This window comes from Monodelphis domestica, chromosome 2 (genome assembly GCF_027887165.1).
Source record: "Monodelphis domestica isolate mMonDom1 chromosome 2, mMonDom1.pri, whole genome shotgun sequence".
In the NCBI taxonomy this organism is placed as follows: domain Eukaryota; kingdom Metazoa; phylum Chordata; class Mammalia; order Didelphimorphia; family Didelphidae; genus Monodelphis; species Monodelphis domestica.
In genome coordinates, this window is record NC_077228.1 from 107,372,557 (window position 1) to 107,385,847 (window position 13,291).

At 42.5% G+C, this 13,291-nt stretch overlaps 1 protein-coding gene across 1 annotated transcript in view; it reads right to left on the bottom strand.

Moving 5' to 3' along the window:
• The window catches only part of LOC100618729 (renin-like), a 30,048-nt gene extending 16,989 nt beyond the window's left edge, over positions 1-13,059 (bottom strand). The window contains exons 1-5 of the mRNA XM_056814621.1: positions 12,987-13,059; positions 9,574-9,706; positions 8,266-8,382; positions 6,282-6,386; positions 3,300-3,529 (exon numbers count right to left, since the gene is read on the bottom strand). Coding sequence (XP_056670599.1) covers positions 3,300-3,529; positions 6,282-6,386; positions 8,266-8,382; positions 9,574-9,690 — 569 coding nt within the window. The 5' untranslated portion in view covers positions 9,691-9,706; positions 12,987-13,059. The remainder of the gene's footprint in view (positions 1-3,299; positions 3,530-6,281; positions 6,387-8,265; positions 8,383-9,573; positions 9,707-12,986) is intronic.
• Positions 13,060-13,291: the final 232 nt, after the last annotated feature.

Sequence of the window (13,291 nt, forward strand, 5' to 3'; positions counted from 1 at the left end):
ATCCAGAAATTTTTCTTTTTTATTTGGATTTTCTGATATCTTTTTAATTTCTCTTGCCAATTGATTCATATACCTCATACCTCAGCCACACATCCCTAAGTGATCCTGTATTTGTCAATCACCCTCTTAATGGGAGAATGTAAAAAAATATTATTATTTAAATTGCAAAGTTTAAATTCCTTTTGAGAAGAATTTTAGGTAAAGAAAGATGATACCTCTCTGAATCCAGAAACTTAACTGTTGGAGAAGACACTATGAAGAAGCCTCTAGTCCACAAGTTGCACAAAAATGAACTTTGGGTGTAGTTGATTGAACATTTATTTGTATGTATACTTTCATGCGAGAAAGGGGACTGCCCCCTAACTGGCTTTTTGTCAATGTGTCCAGCAGTTATTGGTTTTGTTCTTCTCTTCATCCTCAAATTATTGTAATCTTTAAGTTGATTATGTTTTCATGATGCTTTTTGGGGAAACCTTTCCCAAAAAGAATCAAATGGAGGAATGTAAAAATAGACTTGACTCCAGGACTTCAATCCCCAGAAGTCCGTGCTCCACTTCCCCAGAATGCTTTGTAATCTCACTGAATTCTCACCTGGGACAAGAGCAAAATATTATTTAAAGGTTCCCTGCCGTAGGTGTGGTCTCCCTTTTTTCTCTTTTTACTTCCTCTTCGAAGCACACACATGGCGCTCCACCTAGCAGGCAAGATGTGAGTGGTCATGAATAGGCTCTCTGGGCTGAGACACGTGCTTTTCTTACTTGTGTTTTCTTTATATTTTAATCTTCAACAAACCTCATAAAAATATAATACTTCTTGCAGAGAGAAACTAATTTCTACCTGCCTCAGTTTCTCTAAATTTTAACTGTTACACCTTCCATATTAGAATCAATATTGTATATTGGTTCTAAGGCAGAAGAGAAGTAAGGGCTAACAAATGCTGGTTAAGTAACTTGTCCAGGGTCACACAGCTGGGAAGTATCTGAGGTCAGATTTGAACCCAAGACCATCTGTAGGCCTGCCTCTTAGTCCTATCCACTGAGCCACCCAGCTGCCCTCAATTCAATTCTCACTAAACACATTCTTCATTTTTTTGTATTTGTCATCAGAAATGTTCAGTCTTAAACTACCTGCCCCTACCTTCCAGCTGGTGTGGGCTTAGAGAATGAATCCTGACTTCAGTCTCAGCCTGAGTCAGACAGGAGGAGGAGGTTGAAGCTGCTGCCCACACAGTCAACCAAAAGTCACTTTGCTGTCAAAGAAGTTTGTTTCCTAATCAGATATTACCCAGTCCCAAGAGTAGGAAATGAGCATATGCTTCTATTGGGCTTACTCACAAATGCCACTGATTCAGGACTGGCCTTGGTAACTTGAGTAATGCCCTACTTCACCCAGATGGTTATTTGGGCCTCTCTTTGGCAGGGTGGCATCAGATATTCTAGGATTATTTTGACACTTAGGAGGCTCTGTGATCTCATCAATGTGGGGGCTCTCTCCAACTGCACAGAATAAATCTCAAATGGATCCCAAATCCCAACATTCTCACTTTTGTTCCTGCCCTCTCATGAACCAGCAGATTTCTCCCTGCAGAAATGAGGGCCTTCTGCTAGATCTTGGGACCTTGAGTAAATACTAAGCAAGTCCAATGGCTGCCTGTGAATCTAGACATGCACTTGGTCACGGAAGATAACACCTTCTAGTAGAACATTATGTTCATCTCTCCCTATATTTTGGAGTTTTTTTTTTTTTTTTTTGCAGGGGGTAAAGAGAGTGCTAAAGAGCCATGATTTAATTGATCTAGGGAGCTCTGGGTGGAGGGAGAGAGATCCTTGTATTAGTGCAGATTGGCAATCGACCTTTTGCTTACAATCTGGGGCATTGACTCATCACTCTCTTAGAGATGAAAATGACTTGTTTAGTCAAGGAAAAGGCAGCAAAAAGGAGTCTTAAACCCTCGTCTTGCTTACTTAGAAGCGAACATTCTTATCCATTCTACTATGTTACCTCTCACATGTCTATAGAGAGAGATGACAAAATATCACAAAATTTCACTGCCTAGAATGTCTTTTTGATTTATACTTCTCCCATATATGCAGGGAAGCAGTGTTCTTGGGGCTAGAAGCCCTGGATTTTAGTCCTCACTTTGGGTAAAGAAATGGAAACAAGATTTTCTTCTTCCCTTCCCTTCCCTTCCCTTCCCTTCCCTTCCCTTCCCTTCCCTTCCCTTCCCTTCCCTTCCCTTCCCTTCCCTTCCCTTCCCTTCCCTTCCCTTCCCTCCCCTCCCCTCCCCTCCCCTCCCCTCCCCTCCCTCCTCTCCTCTCTTTTCTTTTCTTTCCTTTCCTTTTCTTTTCTTTCCTTTTCTTTTCTTTTCTTTTCTTTCCTTTTTTCTTTCCTTTCCTTTCCTTTCCTTTCCTTTCCTTTCCTTTCCTTTCCTTTCCTTTCCTTTCCTTTCCTTTCCTTTCCTTTCCTTTCCTTTCCTTTCCTTTCCTTTCCTTTTTTCTTTCCTTTCCTTTCCTTTCCTTTCCTTTCCTTTCCTTTCCTTTCCTTTCCTTTCCTTTCCTTTCCTTTCCTTTCCTTTCCTTTCCTTTCCTTTCCTTTCCTTTCCTTTCCTTTCCTTTCCTTTCCTTTTTCCTTTCCTTTCCTTTCCTTTCCTTTCCTTTCCTTTCCTTTCCTTTTTCCTTTTCTTTTCTTTTCTTTTCTTTTCTTTTCTTTTCTTTTCTTTTCTTTTCTTTTCTTTTCTTTTCTTTTCTTTTCTTTTCTTTTCTTTTCTTTTCTTTTCTTTTCTTTTCTTTTCTTTTCTTTTCTCCCTTATCTTCCCTCTTAGCATCAATACTGTGTTTTGGTTCCAAGGCAGAAGAGTGGCAAGGGCTAGCCAATGGTGGTTAAGTGACTTTCCCAGGATCACCCAGATAGTAAGTGTCTGAAGCCCAAAAGACTGGATTTTCAATCAGAAGACCTGAGTTCAAATACTAGATCTTCTACTCAATTGTGTGACCCTGGGAAATTCCATAAGGTATAGAGCAGTATAAAGTGTTTTATAAAGAGCAAAGTTTAGGCAAATATTAGATTACGTATACCTCTGTGAAAATACAAAACAATGCTTTCCAAAGCTAAATTTGGGCTGTGGGGCTCCCTCCCATTAATATGGATTAAGGGTTCAATTGTCTCTCTGAGCTACCCTGGACTCCACAGAGCTTTTATAAGTGAGTCCTCTTGTACTTCTTGCTCCAGCAGAGGGCAGAGTCATTCCCTTCCTTTCCTCCTCCCCAGGGTGCTAATCTCACCCAGAAGAACAGCCTCACCTGTTGTAGTAGTTAGAGAAGACATCTTCCTTCAGCACCCCTTGGGCCATTATGTTGTCAAAGACAGGAGTGATTCTGCTCCTCGCCTGCTCAGGGTACCCCAGGCCAAGGATACCATCAAACTGGGTCAGTCCAAAGGGTATCAGGGACAGTGCTATGACCTCAAGTAATAACTGAGTCACCTTCATTCCACCAATCTGTGGGTTTAAGAAGCCAGAGGAGAAAGCTGGCTGACCAGGCATATTGCCCTAACAGCGTGACCTGGTGGTGACTCTAGGCCCCAACAAATCAGCATACTGGTCCCTAGCTTGGAGTGCAGTCCATTATTAGATTTGGAGGAATTAGGTAAGAAAAAGAAGAAAAATAGGTAGTTTGAAGATCAATTCAGAATGCAGTCTTTTTGAAGCACTTCTTAAAGATTGGTATGGAAGGATAGTCAGAGTGGTTTTGGCTTTTGCTGCTCCTAATTCGCCATCTTGACTCTGCCTCCAGATTTAGAATTCAAAGGAATCATTGAGGTCATTTAGTCCAAACTTTTCATTTAACAGATGAGGAAACTGAGGCACAGAAGATTAAATGATTTGCCCAAAGTTCCACAGTAAGCACAAGAGTTAAAATTGGCTCCCTGCTCCACCCTAATCCTCTCTGGCTATAGCCAGAGCCCTTAGCCCCTGAGTTGGACTGCATGACAACCTAAACCCTTCACCATTTCCCATGTGCCCCCTGGGCTGCAGGCTGCCTTCTTATCCTCTTCCAGGATGGCCTTGCTATTCCTCAAAACCTGATGTCACCTAGATAAAATAGTCATGGAGTTGTGGGAGGCACAGCCCAAGTTGTCCTGGACCTTCTCCCTTAGTAATGGCCTGACCTAAAGTCAACCCAACAGATGAGGACCTGGAGGAGCACTGGGAAGAGAGGAGCAGATTGGATTCTGGCCCAAACTGGAGTAAGTTGAATCTCTTAGTCTGTCAGTCTGTCTTTCACTTGAGTCTCTACCTCCTTTATCCCCTTCTCTCTGTAACATCTTTAATGCCTTTGTTCCACTCCCACAGATCCCTTCCAACCAAAGTCCCAAGGTATTGGTTCAAGCTTCAGACTGTACTCTGCCCCCACACCCCCAATGTCTCTCTTCCAAAGCAAACTGTTTTCAGGTGATTCTTTTCCCAGGATCTTCTGTCTCAGTTGAGAGCCAATAGGATGCTGCATGGATTCATACAGTAAATCCATCTTTACCACTAGCTGGCCTGTGATTTATCCTCTAAGCTAATATAATGCCCAAATCCAGTCACAATGCTAGTGTCCCCCCTTAGGGAAATGAAAATAGAGGACTTGGAGAACAAGGGAAGAGATGTATAGAAGAGAGATTTTTGATTTTTTCAAATCATATCACAGTAGGAAAAGAACAAGGAATGGACTAGAGCAGTGGTTCTCAACTTTTCTAATGCCGTGACCCCGCAATACAGTTCCTCATGTTGTGGTGACCCCAAACCAAAAAGTTATTTTGATGGCTACTTCAAAACTGTAATTTTGCAGCAGTTATGATTTGGAATGTAAATATCTGATATGCATTATATATTCTCATTGCTACAAATCAAATAATTTAAACATAGTGATTAATCACAAAAACAATATTTAATTATATGTTGAGAAATATTAATTCAGCAGGAGGCAGTCTGAGCGCTGGGGCGGGAGGTAAGTCCTGCCTAGGGAGGGGGTCTGCAGACATTGCCTTCTTCTTCCTGTCATCTCCCTCCAGCTCAAGCTGAGGCTTCACTTTGCTGGGGTTACTCGGCTCCGTTATCCACTCCAGGAATTATCTGCTCCAGGACTCGTTCTTAACCCCTCTGAAGCCAGGCCTGGGTGCTCTCTCTGGGTCTCTGTTTGAGTCCGGTCTCCAGGCAACAGGGTAAATCCATCGCCCCTCATAGGGGGAGGGCTGCTGATAGGTAACTAATATTAGTACAATATGCAGGCAGCAGGGTCTCCGTTCTTTCCGAGATCTTGCTGTAAAGTAGAGCGATTTCTCAGCGGCTAAAGCCATTGGAAATATGTATTTTCCAATGGCTTTAGGCGACCCCTGTGTTTTGGTTGTTCTACCCCCACTGGGGTCGTGACCCACAGGTTGAGAACCACTGGACTAGAGCCTCTAAGCCAGGGGTCCCCAAACTTTTTACACAGGGAGCCAGTTCACTGTCCCTCAAACCGTTGGAGGGCCAGACTATAAAAAAACAAAACAAAACTATGAACAACTGTATACTGCTGTCTGGGATAGTGGAGGCTGCAGCGCTGGCTGTGATGGGTCTGTCACACCTTGCACAGGCCCATCACCATCACTACTATCCCCTCCCCCAGATCGCAGCTTACCATGCTGACGTCTTCCATTGTGCAACCACATAATCCTTTGCGTGGCACCTCGATCTCATTCAGTTACTCTCAGAATAAGGCACCACACAAAGGATTATGTCACTGGAAGTAGTACTGTATATGAGTATATGCATGTATATGTATATGCACTTTGAGGCACTGCCACATACAGTGCTCCTCTCACTGACCACCAATGAAAGAGGTGCCTCTTCTGGAAGTGTATGTGTGTGTGTGCTGGATAAATGACCTCAGGGGACTGCATGTAGCCCACAGGCTGTAGTTTGGGGACTCCTGCTCTAAGTATTTTACCTTTAAGTGAATCACATGCAAATTCCATGCAAAATTCCATGCAAATAATCCAGATTTTCTTTTTGAGGCAGCAGCTGAACCACTTTCTAGGATTGGTATGTGGGCTCTATTACTGCTCTCTAGTGATCAAAGGGAAGTAGCAGAAGTCCATTGTTTCCCAGGATCCCTCTGTTCTCAGAGTAGGCTGACATCCATCTCCTCTCCTTAACCTTTCCCCTCTTCCACAGGGATTTCTCCAGGATCCTAAATTATGGGAAATTGCCAAAGGGAACATCATTTCCTATGGGAGGGATACATAGTCAGTATAACCTGGCTTAGGAAGCCCTCAACCCAGCCCGATGCATAGTGGATAATGAATTCAGACTCATTCATTTTGTAAGTAGAGGATTTTGAGGCATCATATCGATTGTGAAACTTTGGGGAAGAGACAAAGACCCAGGTGTTAGAGTAGGAAACCAGGCAGGGTAGTAAAGGCAGGAATGCACTGAGATCAGAAGGAGATTGGGCTCCCTTCTCTGTCACTAACAAGTGACCTTCTCCGTCCAGAAAGATGCTCTCTAACATCCTTCCTAACAGTCTAGGATTCTGCAATCTGCTGTCACTGGTGGAAGCACAGGTGGGTAGGGTTGAAAGTTCTAGGAATGTGCCTAGTTGTCTGACTGGGCAAGCCAATTAGCCCCATTTGCCTAGCCTTTGGCCTTCAGTCTTAGAGTTGTTGCTGAGACAGAAATTTGGGGTTAAAAAATAAAGGATGTGCCTAAAGTTGGTTGAATAGAAAGAGTCCAAAGCAAGAAAGACTTGCCTTTAACACAGACTGGCCTGGTGACCCTTCACAAGTCTCTTACTATCCCAGAGCTTAGCTAAGACCCCAAGTCACAGAGAAGGTGCCCATGGGTGCTATTTGAGGGGGTTTCCTCACCTGGGATTACCCATCTCAAGGAAATCCCAGGTCAGCCTGAACCCCTCAAGAAAACCTTTACAAATGTAAAAATGACGGATATCTGCTATGTGTCCCACACTCTGTCAGGGCCTAAACTAGGTTTCAGTTTTGTTGTTCTTTTTTCACATATTGCAACCTAAAGCCTGCTGCAAACAACAGGAAGGGTGACTTTCATTAGGGATGGAAACCCTGACAGCACCCCCATTAGCAATAATGAGATTCTGGGGTGGCAGAGCTCCTGCTGGGAACATCCTGGGTGGACCTGGATAGTAGGGCTCCTCTAGCCTGTCATCTATCTGTCAGCCTCCTATTTAACCAAAGCAGTTAGCTGGTGTTTACATATGGCTGAAGATTGAATGGACTCTCAGCTTATGCCTAAGCCCCACTTGCCTTACCCTAGGTAAGCCTCTGTACTCTGTTTAGGATTCCTCCTGAGCTTTGTTCCATCTTTTAAATGAATCAGCTTGAAGCATCTCTAGTCTTGGGGTGGGGGTGGAGGCAGGAAGTACACAATATACCCTGGAGAAATACTTGCTGATTGACTGATTGTCAGAGATAGGAGCTAAGGACCTGTGAGAGATGCTAAAATGATATTGATGGAGATCTAATTGCTAGGAGTCATGAGAGCTCCTCGAATGGAGGTTAAATGCCGAGGATGGAGCAGGTCTAAGTGTCAGTGAGGGAGGGCTAAGGGACAGAGAGGGCAATTAAATGTAGGGAATGAGAGGGACCTAGTCCTTGGCAGGGCATTGTTAAAAGCCATGGGGCTTCCTAGCTGTGTGACCCTGGACAAGTCACTTAACTCCCATTGCCTAACCCTTACCTCTCTTCTGCCTTGGAACCAATACATAGTATTGATTCTGAAATGAAAGGCAAGGGTTAAAAAAAGCCACAGGGCTTGAGGGATGAGAATGGGGGCTACAAGCATGGAAACATGAGGCAAAGTCAGGTTGGGAGTGAGGAGAGGCTTAGGAATTCTGTCTTGTCCAAGGCTGAGGAAGACCCAGATGTATCCTTTGGGTGGCCAGGGTCTGAATGCTCTTTCAGGGGATCAGATTTGATTTTGTGTTTCTTCCCATTATTATCATTTATCTTTTCTGGCTGAAAGAACAAGAAGCTGGTAGTGAGGAATCCTGGGTTCTATACACAGTTCTGGTAGTTCTGGGTTTTTGTTTCCACTATTTAGAAAGGTAGAATTATCCCTACCCCTACTGAAAGTACAGATGAGTGGATGGGAGAATAGGAGGAGAAATGACTTAGATTTAGGCTGGTTTGGGGCCAAGCACAAAGTTCAAACTCTAAACCAGGAGAACCCAGACCTTGGTGCCAAGGGGCTAGGATCTTACCACACACTTTGTTGAATGGGCTACAAAGGATGGAGGGCACCCAAAAGTCAGAAGATCCAGTGTCAAAAACGACTTTGAAGGTTTGGGGTGGGCTGCCAATACTGATCTCACCATAATACTGGGTCTGTAGGCATAAAAAAAGGAGAGATGGACTGAGGGCAAATCACTTCACTCCCTTGGACTTCAGTTTCTCATCTACAAAATGAGCAGATTAAACAAAATGATCTCTTAAGGGAACCTCAACTTCTCAAGATGCAGAATAGTGTACTGGAAGGTGTGAGGGACTGGCCAGCTTTTCAGTCCCAGCTCTCAAAAACTAACTATGTGGCCTTGGGCTACTCACCTAACTTTGCTGAGCCTCAAGTTGCTCATCTATAAAATGGGGATGATACCTTTTGAACCACATACCTCTAGGATAAACAAAAACACTTTATAAACCTCAAAGTAAAGTAAAGACATGAATTGTTATTTTTTATTTTTCTATGACTTGTAGTATTTTTTTCCCTTTGACCTAGAATCTCTGAATATTGGCTATAACATTCAGAGAAGTATTCATTTGAGGGATTCTTTCAAAAAGTGACCAGTATGCTCTATTTCCATTTTGGCTGCTAATTCTAGTACTCTGGGCATTTTCTTTTAAGATTTCTTGAAATATATCTAGACTATTTTTTAATGGCATTCCGTAGGTAGTTGTTTCTTTTTTTTTTTTTAAAGCCCTTACCTTCCATCTTAGAATCAATACTGTGTATTGGCTCCAAGACAGAAGAGTGGTAAGGGCTAGGCAATGGGGGTCAAGTGACTTGCCCAGGGTCACACAGCTAGGAAGTGTCTGAGGACAGATTTGAACCTAGGACCTCCCGTCTCTAGGCCTAGCTCTCAATCCACTGAGCTACCCAGCTGCCCCCTAGTTCATTGTTTCTTATATTTTTTCTCCTTGATCCATTTTCCTGTTTAGTCATTTTTGTGATGAGAGACCTCAGATTTTCTTCTATTTTTCAAAGTCATTTAGTTTTGTTTTACTGTTGTCTCACAGAATCACTGGCTTCTATTTGATCCAGTCTAATTTTCAATGAATTTGTTGCATGGACAAAGTTTTGTTTCCCTTTTGCCAAGCCTTAATTCTCTTTCCAATTCTTTATTTCATAGCTCTTATTTATTTTCTATTTTTCCTCTGTGCTTTCATTTAACTGAAAAAAAAAACAATGAAAAAAACTATTTAAAATCCTTATTTCACATCTTTTAGAAATTCTAGTTGAATGTGTGCCCTGGGGAGTTTTGGGGAAGGAGGGGTAAGGATCAGTAGTGGAGAGCTTACATCCTCATAATTGGTGAGAACAACAGAGAATATTTTATCATACAAGAAGTTGTCTTCCACTTTCAATATTCGCACGTGCTTGCCCCTCATCTTCATGGCCTCTTTGACTGAGGTCATTTTCTTGAGGGGAATCCTGACCAGGAATAGAGGAAAGAAAAGACAAGCATATTAGAATTTCCCAGGGTCCCCTACTCAATCCCTTAAGATCATTTCACTCATTCCCCTGCCCCCAGTTAAGACTACCCCAACCTTTCAGACCACGCAGTAGAGAGCTGCACCTGTTTCTAAGACCCCAGGAAATTCTGGGGCCCGGGTATCATGGGTAGTTTTACCTGAACCAGATTAAAATGTAATTGTGAAATGTTTCACAAAATAAATAAAAGCATAATGAAACATCAAGAAGGTTTGTGATTTTCCAAGTCAATATGTGACTCAGGGGGATCCTTTTCTAGTGGAGTTTGACACCACTGGTCTAAAAGCTTCCTTGGCTCCTCTTGGTCAAGGACTTTTTCTTTCATTCAACCTTAATCCCCCAGATTATTTTCTGCATTTAGATGATTATTGCAATGCCCCGACCCCCTCTGCACACACACGTACACCCCTGCCACTTCTTCACAAGGTAACAAAACAAAACTCTTCCACACATAATGACTGACCTATGAGTGGCTACTAGGGCTGAGTGCTGTAGACATTTGGGGCCAGCCAGAGGTTCTAATGGGTAGAGTGCTAGACTTTAACTCAGGGAGATTTGAACTTAAAGCCTGCCATAGACAACAGTTTTGTGATCCTGAGCAAGTCATTTAACTTCTTCTTGTCCATAAAAATGGGGATAATAATAGTATATCCTTCACAAGGTTGTACAAATGAAGTGAGACAACATAGCAAAAGTATTTTGAAATCTATTTTAAATTTAAAACTTATTTTCTGTCTTAGAATCAGTACTGTATATTGGTTCTAAGGCAGAAGAGCAGTAAGAGCTAGGCAATGGGTGTTAAGTGACTTGCCCAGGGTCACACAGCTGGGAAGTGCCTAGGGCCAGATTTGAACCCAGGATCTCCCATCTCAAGACCTGCCTCTCAGTCCACTTGACCACCCAGCTGCCCACAGTACTTTGAAATCTTAAAGCACATGGAAAAACTGATTATTATTATTGGCAAAATTTCTATATCATGTCTTCATTTGTTAAAAGGGAGGACTTGCTCTGACATAGGGTGGGGAATGATTTGTTCAAAAGCATAACTTTAATTAATTAAAAGTAATTATAATTCATTAATTATATCAGACACAACAATCCTTCCATATATAATTAAGCACATCAATTATATAATTAACATTAGCAAAATTAATTAAAGAAGAATTATATGTTTTATGGATCTATTTTTCTTGCCTTTTCTAAGAAACCTAAATAAAATAATGCCAATCCATGGGGTGGTATGAAAGAGATCTGAATTTAGAATATCTGTAGGATCTTGATCCAGTGATATTTTCCCTTGGCCTCAGTTTCCTCATATGTAAAATGAGGGGATTGGACTAGTTATTGGTAAGGTCCGTTCCAGATCTAAATCTGCCCTCCTATTTTTTTCTTCTTTTTTATAGAAAAGACACACTCAGCACTAGGAGGCTTAAGGAAACAAGAGAGCCTGACTCATTCTTATCACTGGCATGGCCACAGAATTTCCATCTGCCCCAAGCATGGGCAGAGTATCCTTACTGATCTCTTAGACAAATGTTGGTGGCTGGGCAGAGGGACTGGGAAGAAGAAGAGCTAAGGCTAAAGGAGAGGTTTGAGTTAGAAGTCAGAAAAGCTTCCTTCCACCTCTGAGATTCAGTGATTTTCTGGAGTCCTAAGAAAACCACTTGTTGTTAGGTAGTCAGTTAGTCACATCTGACTCTTTGTGACTCTACTTGGGCTTTTCTTGGCTAAGATACTGGAGTCATTTGCCATTTCCTTCTTGGGCTCATTTAACAGAAAAGGAAACTGAGGCCAACAGAGTAAAAGTGACTGCCTAGGGTCCCATAGCTAGTAATTGTTTGAGGACAGATTTGAACCTAGGTCTTCCTGCCTCCAGGGTCAGCATTCTATCCATTGTGCAAGGTAGCAGCACAGGCAAAGGTCTAAAAGGACTGCTGGGGAAGGGAGCAGGAATGGGAATCTGACTAGGGAGTTAAGAAGGAGGTAATGCTACATGTAAACGGTAGGTGGCAGCAGAGACTCACAGCAGCCCAGCTAGAAACTGACACCTCAAGGTAGGTATAGAGGGAACAAGATGATGGAGGAGTCTTGTGGAGAAGAGTCAGCAGTCCTATTGCTGGGACCCCTGAAGGATTTTTGCCCCTATCTGTCCACCTCAGTGTTGCTGTCTCGACTGCTATGCTCAAGCTGAGATGCATCCTTGATGACCAAGGAGAGCTCTAGCTCAAAGGGGTATTGGAGGACCTCCAGCCCAGCCTTCCATTTTAGAGGTAGGGAAACTGAGGTCAGGAGACTTGCCCAAGCTCACATCGGAGGCAAGATTCAAGCCCTCTTTCTACTGCACCAGTCCCAAGTTTTATTAAGGGCTTTCCTCTTTCCCAGCACAGTCTTTCTGCTTGAAGATGATCCTTATTGCTGAATGCTCCCAAAATGGCATCCTAACCCCAAATACCCTCAACCCAAATATACATTCACACAGGGATGTGTTGATAAATGATTAACAACTGGCTCTCGGGGGGAGGAATGGGCAGAAGACACCATTTTATGCTTAATTTGCATTAGTCACATTTTCTCGATCACTTTCTTAAGTTTAGATAATCAACAAAATAAGAAATCGAGGACTGATTTGTAGTTTTGCCAATTTTGGAGGTGTAGATGCTCCCCTTGAAAATTAATCATCAGCCCTAAGAAGCCTGTATGATTTACTCATGACATTTCCCTTACCTAGAATTCAGCATGCTCCTTTCTTTTCTCTGCCTTCTGAAAGTCTACCTAGTCTACAAGGATCTGCCACTTTCTGGCTCTTCTGTGAAGCCTTTTCCCAGTCAATTTTTCTTCCTAGTGTTCTGTTCTTCCTTTAAATGCCTGTAGAATTTCCTTTCTGTCTTACATAATAGGTAACTAGGTGGCACTATGAATAGAGTTGTCAACTCTGGAGTCAGGAGCACTTGAATTCAAATTCAGCATCAGACATATAATATCTTTGTGACCCTGGGCAAGTCACTTAACCTTGTTTGCCTTAGTTTCCTCATCTGTTAAATGTGCTAAAGAAGGAAATGGCCAAATGCTCCATTATTTTTGCCATGAAGAGCCCAAATGAAGCCATAAAGAGCAGAACATTAGTGAAATGAAACAATGATGACTCTGTAACATAATACTTAATTAAAAAAATGATAGCTCCAGTTCCACCATGTCTGTGAAACTTTCCCAAACCACTCACCCCAAGTTAGTTTCTCATTCCTCCAATCTTCCCAGAGCATTGTGATCTCTCCGTTGCTGTTTTCACTCCTCACCTTGAATTATAATTAAAAAAATTAATTATAATGAAGGGCCAGTTGGGGCTGCTGAGTGAATAGAGAGCCAGGCTTGGAGAGACAAGGTCCTAGGTTCAAATCTAACCTCAGATACTTCCTAGGTATGTCACCCTGGGCAAGTCACTTAACCACCATTGTCTAGCCCTTACCACTCTTTGGCCTTGCGACTGATACTTCATATTGATTCTAAGGTGGAGGAAAAGGGTTTTTA